General features: G+C 41.3%; 1 protein-coding gene across 5 annotated transcripts in view; it reads right to left on the reverse strand.

The window, feature by feature from the left end:
• Positions 1 to 10,642, reverse strand: part of LOC144365985 (uncharacterized) — a 93,916-nt gene extending 83,274 nt beyond the window's left edge. The window contains exons 1-2 of one of the 5 annotated variants that reach the window (XR_013424738.1): positions 10,330 to 10,623; positions 2,124 to 2,324 (exon numbers count right to left, since the gene is read on the reverse strand). Coding sequence is in view for 1 of the 5 variants with exons in the window: in XM_078018844.1 (XP_077874970.1) it covers positions 10,330 to 10,414 (85 nt within the window). In the remaining 4 variants the exon portion in view is untranslated. Of the gene's footprint in view, positions 1 to 94; positions 2,325 to 10,329 lie in introns of those variants that run through there. The other 4 variants (XR_013424737.1, XR_013424736.1, XR_013424735.1 and 1 more) reach the window with 4 other exon arrangements.
• Between the last annotated feature and the right edge of the window lie 617 nt (positions 10,643 to 11,259).

Here is an 11,259-nt window from a genome sequence, read left to right on the forward strand (position 1 = left end):
TTAGCGGCTTGAAATAATATTCATTTTCTGCTACAAGTCAGACATCCACACTGGCATGACTGGTTTCTCCACCATAGAACTCACAGGGTCAAAATCAAGATTTTGTCTGGCTGAGCCTTTACTGAAAGGAAGAAACTGGTTCCATTCGGACTCAGGCAGTAGGCAGAACCCAGTTCCTTGGGATTGTCGGGGCTGCCATCTGGGGGTCAGTCTTAGCTCCTAAAGGGCTCCCCTCAGCTTTTCACATAACCTTCTACTTCTCAGAAGCAAACAGAGCATGTAGAATCCTCACATGCAATCTCTGCTTTCCTCTTCTGCCACACCGCTCTGGTCCATGCTCTCTCCTGCCTTCCTCTTTTCCTTTTACAGGTGTACAATTTCTGTGTCTACCCAGAGAGTCCAGATGACTCTATCATCAAGTCAGCTTACTGGTAACCTTCAGTACATCTACAAAGTCCCTTGACAACAGCACCTACATTAGCGTTTGGTTGACTAGTCAGGGGGCAGGAATCTGGGGAAATCTTTAGAATTCTACCCACCACAATATGTCTTTAGGAAGTGACCAAGAATTTTAAAAATTGAAACATTAGAAACCATTAAATTTTTACAAAATATAACAAAAAATTGAAGCATTAGAAATCATTAAATTTTCACAAAATATAACAAGCAATTCAGAATGATTATTTCATGGATCATAATCAGAAATGACCCAAAATTATTTATAATTTTTGAAGCCAAATATGAGACCTAGAAAATATATTAAGTCCTTACTCTATAAGAAATTGATGAAAAATACAAATAGTTCTATACGTTTCTAACATATAAGGCAATCAAAGCCTTCAAATGAACATATTCAGTCAGAACTCACACCTAATTCTTACATATAGGCTTATCTCTAAATTCATTTTCCATTAGGTCTTATGAGAGGTAGTTTCCAAGGATTTGAGTGTATTCAAAATCTTTGCCACATTAATTCAGTTATATTATGCATTCCAGTCCTAATCAACAATTAACACACAGCACACAGTCTAGACTACTCATTTTTCTGTAGCTGGAATATTGGATACACACACAATAATCACTAAATCAGCAAATATTTGTAGAAGATCCACAGGATAAATGGTACCATTTCTAATCCCTTGAAGCTATACCATGTGTAGCAAGAAAGAAATTGTTCCCACTCTAAAAGATTTGAGAATTCAGAAAAATATGTGATTAACATGAACAGTGAACTCAAGAAAATATCATGATATTAGTATGTGCAAAGAAAGATGCTGCGACTCTTAGAGTAGGCTGCAAAGAGAAGCACAGGAAGAAGTTTCTTTGAGTAGGTAAATCCAAAATCGACTCTGGGGCAGATGAATCTGAGCAAGGCTAACACAAGGCTGCTATTTTGTGTTGGGGGAGCTCAGTGGGAAGAGCAAGAGAGCCATGGGGAAGAAGAGTGCCTCCGTTGGCTTGCAGCTCTACCAGAGCCGGCCGGGAGAAGGAGCCAGTCTGATGGGAATCTCTGGAGGTTATTATTACGAGACTGTATTTGATTCAGCAGACAGTGAGACTCTCCGACAGAGTTGGGGAAAAACAGAGGGATATAATCAAGGCAGCAGGCCTGAAATAGAGATTTATCATGCAGTGTGAAATAGCTCAAAAAAATGGACTCTGAAAACAAGCAAGGAAGAGAGAATAATCTAGTAGCAATTTGCCAGTGGTCAAGAGATTGTGCTGCAGTGAAGGGGCAAATGATTTGATGGGTCTAAGTGGAAAGCAGATGGACATAGGAAGGTGGAGATGGAATTAGAATGCAATGCTAGAAAAATACATGATTACACTGTGGTTTCGAGGGTGTGTGTTTGCTTTGTAAGATGTTCCGTTACCCTTACTAACTCTGAGATAAATTCCCATATTTTTTTCAACTGGTCCAACATATAAAGGACTCTTTGGCCTTGTATCCTTGCCATTCACAATCCCCATTTCCATATTTTTTTGTACTTTTATAACTTGGGCAATAAGCAGTTCGTTTTCATCCACATAAACTGTATATTTTTTTAAGGTGGAAGCAGGGACATAGTTTAGTGAAGTACAGAACTTGTTTGGTGAATCTCATTTTCCAAACCCTTGCACACATGGTATCGATGAGCACATCAGGAGTCCCCATCTTCTTCCATGGCAAACTTCTGAATCCCTCTGAGTGCCCCACAGACATGCTTCTTGAGGGCACCCACTCCATGGGTTTTCCTGTGAATGTTTATGATGTGTTCTTGGCTCACAACCTCTTTGATAGCAGAACAACCTTCTTCTCTCCACCTTTCTTTGTGGCAGTTATTCTGTCGGGTTCAAGTTGAAAACAAAAGAGTATGAGATCGTGGGTGGGAAAGCTGGGGGGAAAAAAAAAACACTCCAAGTTTTCCATGAATAATTGACACTTTCCTAGCTAACTCTCAGAGAATCCGACAAGTCTTCCCACAGTAAGTGGCTGCTGATCTGAGTCTGAAGGGTGGAGAGGAGTCAGCGCCTCTCAGTGAATGACATAACCACATCTGGGCTTTAGAACAATCCTCCAAGACGAAGAGTGAGCAGCGATGAGGTGGCCTGGCTGGGTGACAATTAAGAAAGTGGTGGTGACTGGGGCAGCAGCAGCAGTGAGAATGGGGAAGGGGATTTACCTGAGAGATGTTCCTGGGAGAGGATGAACTAGAGCTTGTCAATGGGCTGGAAAGGGTGTCACAGTGAGGAAAAGGGCTATGTCCAGAATAGACCCTCGGTTTCTGAATTTAACTACTGAGGTCAATTTTGTTAGCCCTCATTCCCTCCCAACCTGCAGGAGAGATGGGAGAACACGCCCCGGCCAGGACAAGCCAAGAAAGGAGAGGGCCGACTGACCCCCCGCGCCCAGCCCTTCCTCAGACTCGGCAGGGAGACCAGTCAAGGCTGGAGCTCGTTTACCGAGGAAGCACACACAGCTAATAAAAGCACAGGAGCCAATCAGGATAAAGGTCAGCAGGGTCTGAGCCTGCTCTAGAGGTGGTCTGATTTTTTTGTCACAACCCACGGTAACGCCATCTTAGCCACGAGTGGCCCCAAGACCAGGGAGTGAGCATCAATCTGCAAGTTAGGTTTCCTTTTCTCCATCATAGGTTTCTATTTCTCTAATGTGGCGTGCCCTACAGTGGAGGATGTTTGGGAAACAAAACGAGGAGTCTGAGGCATGTTGAATCTGAGATGTCCGTGACAGATGAAAGGACTGAGTTCGCTGGATACATGGTGGGTGACCGGCTCTCTAGGGCTGGGATTCCACAGAATCTGAAGATTGGACGATTGGAAGATTGGAAGGAGTGGTGTGAATGGAGTGGTTGCAATCACACGCCAAGACTGGTGAATAAGAAGAGATGAGAAGCCATGCAGAACCCCACGGACATTCCTCCCTCAATACGCCATCCCTGTTCTGGACAAGGAGAACCACAGGAAGATAATGGGTGCTCAGCCAGAAGTCATTGGCTTCTTCAGAATAAATTTTTCTGGAGTTCTCAGGAAATGAAGCCAGAGTTAGAGACTGCATTCATTCACCATCCACTTTTGTTCCAGGCCCACTCCAGGCCCGAGGAACATGCTCAGAATCCCTAGCTGAAGATTAAACGACACAGTGTTGCTCTCAAGATCCCATTTTTGAAGCTATAGGTTAATTACATAGTTAATCCCAAATCAAACGTTCTGTTGGGGACAGATATTCTTAAGGGTCATTCTGAATAATAAGGCTCCTCTGTTGTGGGCATTAATTTGCAATGTGCTTCAAGGTATATTTCATTGCTAACTTATCAGGAGGAGTGTTATTTAAAATTAACCTTCTGTGGAGTTTTTGTGTCTGCCTGAAGTGACTGGTAATATTTGCCCATACAGATGTCCAGGCCACGTTAGAGCTTTCCTACCCTGTGGTCCTGAGCTCGGGAGTCTCAGCCGAGATCAAACCAGGAACTTTCCTTTCAATAACATTTGAACACTACTAAGCATGGGTACCCCTAACCGTCTACCTGGGAACAATTGGATTATTGCTATGGTTGAGGGCAAATATGAGTTCTTCTCTTCACAAATAAATACCAACTTTATTGCTCACATATCGAATGTGGAGATTGCTTCCCTGAGAGTGACATCTCAGATGTGGACAGTGTCAGAAAACGTGTGCATGTGCCAGAGTTCCTGTAACCATCACCACGGCAACACGTCCAAGTCACCTCTGTCTAGTCTGCAGATGAGAAAGTGGAGACTAAAAAAAAATGATTACCAAAGACACCCAGCAGGCATATGGCAGAGTGAGAGTCTAATTCTAGATATTTGGATCTCAAGTTAACTATTTTTCTAATTAAACCAATATTCTAAGCACCCAACATATGGCATCCAATAATTTCATCCTCTGTCGTAGCCATACAATTCTAATTTCTGGTATGAATATTTTCCTCCTTTTATGTTTTTAAAATCCCTTTTCCTGGCCTTTTTTAAAATGAATCTTTTACATGGCTTAATCATGTCTGTTTAAAGTTACTTTTTGAAAAGGGTGGAGTTATCTTATGATAATAAATAATAAATTAATAAATAGACACATAAATAGATAATAAATATGGGGCTTGATGATTCCCCCTGGCAATAATAAAATTTAAATCATATTTAGACAATAAATAAGAAAAGTGGAAAATATAGATATGAACCAGATTTTCACACATTCTCAATAAGGCACTTATTCATTCCTGTTAATGACAATAATTCCCAACTAAAATTAATCCTAATCAAGAAAACAGACCCACTGTGCCTGTTTATTACCCCAAACCCAGAGGATCCTTCCGTCTCATCTCTGTGTTAGAAACACTCAGCAAAGCGATTTGGAAGGTCTGGTGAATCTGTAATCTCAAAAAATAGGGAAGAAGCTATAATGGCCAAGGCAAAATAAGGACTGGATCTAAATATCTGCACTCAACTCTGCCCATCAGTGACACAATCATTTATTCACTTGTCCAGAATCTCTCCCCTTACCTATGCTATCTTGCTCCCTTCTCGATGCACTTACTTTCACTATGTAAAAGTGAACAGTGAATGGCACTTACAGATTCTCACTAATAGTTCACACTTCTTTCATAAGAATATAAACCTTACTGAGATTCATTGATTCAACAAAGATTGATTAAAGCCTGCTGAAAGCCAGGCACTGTGCTCATCATTGGCAAAATACAAGCACCCCTCCTCAAAAAAATCCAGCCACATTCAAGGATGATATGTGATCAACTGCTCGCAATTAATAAAAACATTATTTACTTTCATTTGCTTCTTCTTTACTGGTATTTATGTGAAGTTATTTTCACAGAGGAAGAAGGAAATAATGGTCCAGTCTCCAACTTCTACTTCTTAGCTCTAAATTCCCCCTTCAGTCCCTGTGCAGTCTCTCCTTTACAGACAGCCTGATGTACAGCTTTGTCCATGGAAGGCCCTGGAGGGATGCCGCACACTGTAGGAGTAAGGGGCTCCCTGTGCTGGTTCTGTCGTGAGGTTGGTTGGTTTTGTTGCTTTTACAGGTATGTTACAGGTTTACACAGGACAGTGTTACTGCTCTGCCCCAAAGTGCAGCCTCTTGGTGAACTTACTGCCCTGGCCTGGCTCCAACCACATCGTCCCTAGTTCTCCCAATGCAAGTACCACTGCTTCTGGCCCCCTGCCCATAGCAGCGCTCTGACTGCTCTGAATTCCTGCCCACCAGCCTTCGCTCACCTACACACCTCAGAATCTGAGACCCCGTGACTTGCATGTGCCCTAGGAGCTTGCTTTGTACGTGTTTTCCCCATGACCAGACCATCTCAGCCCTGGGCCTCCATCCAGGGGCTGCGATCGTACCTTTCCAATAAGGTCTCAACTGCAGCCTTGAACGAAGGATACTTCTATCAAATTTGTCCTTTCTAAGGTCTTCTCCTTCAGCCCTAGGTCCCCTTTTTATGTCTGTACTTTTATAGTTATTCTGCTATCATAACTTTGTGATTTTTATATTACATTTCCACTCTTTAAATTATTGCATGGTTTCTGTCTCCTGGCTGGACCTACACTGATACAAGTGGTTTTTGAGAAAAAATACCAGCAGTCACTAATGGTGAAAGAAGGGATATAAAAAGATATCGCCAAAAAGCTTCACCAGTTGCAGTACTTCCAAGAGCAAAGCTTAACCTCAAGAAATGAGTTCTTCTCTTCCTTCCTGCCATCCACAGCGTTCTTTCTCAAAGTACACCTTGATTTTAGGACCCCACATGAGAGATTAGTAGGGAGTTTGCCTTGAAATATAAATTCTGGTAACCCTGGGTTACCAGGGTTTGAACTCAGGGGCACTCAACCACTGAGCCACATCCCCAGCCCTATTTTGTATTTTATTTAGAGATAGGGTCTCACTGAGTTGCTTAGTGCCTCCCTTTTGCTGGCTTTGAACTGGTAATCCTCCTGTCCCAGCCTCTCAAACTGCTGGGATTATAGGTGTCTGCCACCACTCCCAGCATAACTCCATTTTTGTATCACATTTTCTTTGCAAAACTGTTCAAGTTCCAAATAATCTACTTAGAAATAAACTTAGAAGCAGAGGACATTAAAAATGTGGATGTGTCCTGTTATAGTTATCACGTTTTGAAGATTAGAGTTAAATATTAGATTCTAAAAAATTAAAAAGAAAAAAAAATTAGTCCAACAGTATGGGCCAGAAATAGAGGCATGAGCTTCTGCATCGTGGGCCAAAGGTTTTAATTTTGATTCCACCACTAATCAGCTGGTGATCTTGAGCACCTTCACCTAGGATCTCAACTCCTCAGCTATGAAAGGGAAAGAACCACATCCAACGCACAGATTTCCCATGGGAGTGACATATTATCACATGTTTAAAGTTCATTTCAAACAAATGTTATCTGCACACACCCCCCTCTCTCTCCCCTCTACTGGAATTTATTGCTTTCAATCTGAGATATTTTTCCTACAATCTACCAAAACCCAGAGCCTGCTTGACACATTATTTCCCCCTTTACAGGTTTGCCCTGTGGAATTCTTTCCAGAGGAGCTACAGTTGAAAGGGCTGCACCTCTTTGATGTGGCCTCTGGCTGGCCGCTGAGCTGCCCATGCTGGCTCACAGAACAGCTAATACCAGGAAGTCCCTCTCCACACAAAGGGCTTTAGGCCGGACATCATTTCCAGGCTCCGACTACAGCATTATGCATGTTTTCTTTATTGTTTTGAGTTTAACATAATTTCTGCTGCGTGTGAGATTACGTGATGGAGAAGTTCCAGTCTCGCCTAGAGGAAATCTGTGGATGGCAGAGCTCCTTCTTTTAGGGTGAGAGGAGTGACAATGAAGAGACAATGAAAAATATGTCAGAAATCTGAATCAAGAAATGCTCAGAGACCTGGCTCAGAGCCCAATTAGGATGGAACAAAGATATATATAACCTAGTTAAGCTAAAGAATCCGTAATTAAGCCACTGGAAAGCCAAGGGTTTTAAAGTTCAAAGGATATGCAGACTTCTGTCAAATTCTTTTCAGAGAAGGGGATAGGAGAAAGAATTCATAGAATGATAGACATAAACAAAGGTCTGGATGAAGCCTTGATATCATTAAAGCCCAAACAAAAATAGTAGGGTTTGTATGATTTTCTTGAGTCATTTGCATATTGACTTATCTTTTATGATGAAAGAGGTTGCTGAGGATTTCTTCTTTAAAAGTGCACAGAGATTTAATTTACTCCCAACTACGTTTGCGTTGAGAAACTACAAATAATGGAAATTTCTGAATGATGATGGTCCATAGTTGATTCGAATTCTTTCAGGACATCGACATCCCTTGCAATGCCCCAGTGCCATTACTGCTACAATGTGACTCAAGTTTTTCCTGGTTCCAACTCATACTGTGAGTTTTTACCTTTATCACCATAAATAAATGGGAATAGCAATAATCATGAAATAACCACCCACTTTGTCACTTAATCTACGTACGGTGGCTGCCTCTCCCCGTCCTTTGGTCCAATCCCTCTTCATCCACACAATAACTGACTCATTTCAGGCTTTCATCAAAAGGCTCCTGGTCTGTTTCAATGGTCTCCTGTGTATTTTCCAGCATCCAGTCCCCTCATAGACAGAGAATCTTCCTCGCTATAAATCTATTTGTCATTTCCATAAAAGGCTCCCCATTGCCAGGAGACCTGAACCTGAGGATCTTCATCCCTTGGAGGTGACTCTTCTCATCAGCAGCTCCTGTTCTACCCCCACGTGGAATTATTCCTCCATGGGTGCTCCTGCCTCTCTGCCTGTATCCAAGCTCTCCCCTGACTGTTACAACCACATAACCTTGCTTCGAGGCAATCTAGCAATTGGCACTCTATCAAATTCATATGAAGCTAGAGGAAAGATGGAAAGCTTCGTGGGTAAGGGCTCATCTAAATAACCATGTAGCAGTTAAGCAGACCCAGCTCCCAGGAAGCCACTTAGTGACCATCTGTTGTTACATGAGCACAGCCTTTGGGAGACTCCCTCCTCCACCCCGACCGCTCTTCCTGGCATTCCCTAAAACTCCAATCAGTGCTCTCCCTGGGAGGAGGCCTAATAAATACGATTTCCCCATCTTTTAATTGTCAGGCGATGTGTTAGCACCCCATGTAGAATGGAACCCTCGAAAGCCGCCCATCTGATCAACCCTGTTGTCTACCATGACAAATTCCCATCCATCCTTCAAGATTCAATTAACACATACCTCCATGAAGTTTTCCCTCACCCCAAACCTCTAAGCAAATGAATTAATAGACACTTTAAAACATGTTATACACCTATGCTTTGTGATTTCTAACCTAAGTGCTTTTTAAAGAATATTTCACTTTTTACTTACAGCAACAATCTCGGAGCTATTTGCTATTTCCTGTGCCTTATTTATAGGCAGGAGTCCTGTTGGATAGCTAGCAGAGGGTACAAGCTGTATTCAAAGCCCAGCAGACAGGCTCCAGACTGACTATTAGCATCAGGTTAGCTGTGTGTTTAGGAACTTTTCCCTTCTATCACCAGAACCTCTTACAATGACCCCTGTTATTGCAGTCATCCAATCGGGTATTAAGTATTTGTGTACATTCTGGTTTTACTCTAGAGTCTGAGGTCCTAAAAAGTACAGCCTTTATCCAAATGTGTATATTCGACCACTTGTTGGGTTTCAGTATATATATAATAGCCTAAATATCTACTGGATCATGAGTTAATAAGTGAAGTCTGTGTTTGAATCCCTACCTAAGAATCCAAGAAAAGAATTCCCTACATATACAGAAAAAGTTGCATCTCCCATGGGGTAGTTGAGAAGAACACAGTATTTTGGTCACTTAGATCTTTCAAATCAAAGCAAGTGGCTAAATTATACTTGCTAATGTTAAATTCAGTTACTAAGTCTTGTGTGCAATAATGGGATATTTTCCAAAGCAACTTTTACAATGTAGTGGATAAAAGCATATTGGTAAAAAAAAAAAAAAATTCTGGTGCCATCAATATGATGACATAAAATCCAAGATGATTTTCTGATAATTTCTGCAAGAGGAATTATTAAAAAACAAAGATAATTAAGGCCAACCAGGGAGATAAAAAAAAAACCTTCAAATTTAAGATGTGAAGAAATGTCAGAGGGTGTGAAACAATTGTTTTAATTTTTCTCATTTGTAAATTCATTTCATGCCTTTAAGTGCAACATAAATTATTTACCAAAATTAGCTGCAATCACTTACAGGGACAAGTACAAGCAAATTCACACATAGACCTATATAGTTGCTTTATTTGCATGTAAACTGTGCTAATGTGTAATTAGAAAGATAACTATGGAAGTAAACAATGCTTAATGTGGCAACAAAAAAAAAATTCCCACTCCCTCTCTCTTCTGATTTAAGGAAGAGGTAAGGGCTGCAAAGGTGGCAGTAGTATAAGAGAAAAAAATCATATTCTCATTTGAAACTATCACTAGAAGCCATGTTTTAACCTAGAATTATGGAGAACTTTTATCCAGTTTCTAGTTCTCTGCACCAGTTATCATTCAGCGTTATGCAATCTGCTAGAAATGTTATTTTAGATTTGAAATATACACTCTGCCTGGACTGTCTACTCCACAGGGGCATACACTTCATCTTATGAGGGTAAGAGATTCCCATTCCCCCAGTCTAACTTTGTCCCACGCCTCCCTCTGAACTTCTACTATGGTCTCATCCTCTGTGATGGTCATGGATAAGGACTACTTACTCCTCGCTAGCAGATTTTAAAAGTGTTTTTCATGAACATTCCAGTTTACTATAGGTTAATTTATCTTACCTGTTCTGCTTTCAACTGATCCTCCTTTTTCCAACCCGGAACAAGTAGGCACAGTACCTTCTTGATCCTGCAGATTCATCTCCATCCCTTATTTCATTGTTAGTTCACATTTAATATGAATACAAACACAAAGGACTTGCAGTGATGGAGAATGGTCTCCATGGTGTGGGAGGCAGATCTATAACAGGGATGAACATTGTTTCTGAAATCAAACTGTCATTTAGTCATTTTACTCCTTGAGCACATCTAAAAATAACTCTGAGCTCAGAGTTGTGGTCAATCCTTGGAAATCTCTTGTATGATAATAGCAACGACCTTGCTTGTTTTCCAAGGCAATGTTCTCTTTTAAGAGCCAATAAAGATGACATTGGAGATGTCGTTGAAGTGTGCTTTTGCAGATGACAAACTGAAGGTGTTCAAAGTGTTCTTGGCAAAGTTTAATTTCCAGCCTTAGATGTAAATATAGAAATCTAGTCCTTATCCTAAATTACCTGTACCCTGCCCACAGTGGATATTGATGAAGAGTCTGTGTTAAATGAGTCAATGTATTGTTGTTGTTGTTGTTGTTGTTGCTGCTGCTGCTGCTGCTATTTGTTCTTGCCCTTGAACCTGCACTCTCCAGAGCCTTTATGTCTTTGTGTATATGCATGGGTACACAAACACATAAACACACTCAGAATGTGTCTCCATGCCTGGTTTATGTTGGTGGTGTGGGAGAAAGCTCTTTTGCTCGTTGCGCTCTTCCTGGTGGATGTCATTTTTGGTATAACCTCAAGTTCAGCAAGCCGGCATATAGACAGGGGAGGCAGGCACTCCATGGAGCCAGTGTTAAAAGCTAAGTCAATTTATAAGCATCGCCATGCCCGTGTCTTTAACTGTGCCTGTAGCTGTAGGCTAGACTGCATTTCAATCAGTTCGAGTTCAGCTGTC

This window comes from Ictidomys tridecemlineatus, chromosome 8 (assembly GCF_052094955.1).
Source record: "Ictidomys tridecemlineatus isolate mIctTri1 chromosome 8, mIctTri1.hap1, whole genome shotgun sequence".
Taxonomy (NCBI): domain Eukaryota; kingdom Metazoa; phylum Chordata; class Mammalia; order Rodentia; family Sciuridae; genus Ictidomys; species Ictidomys tridecemlineatus.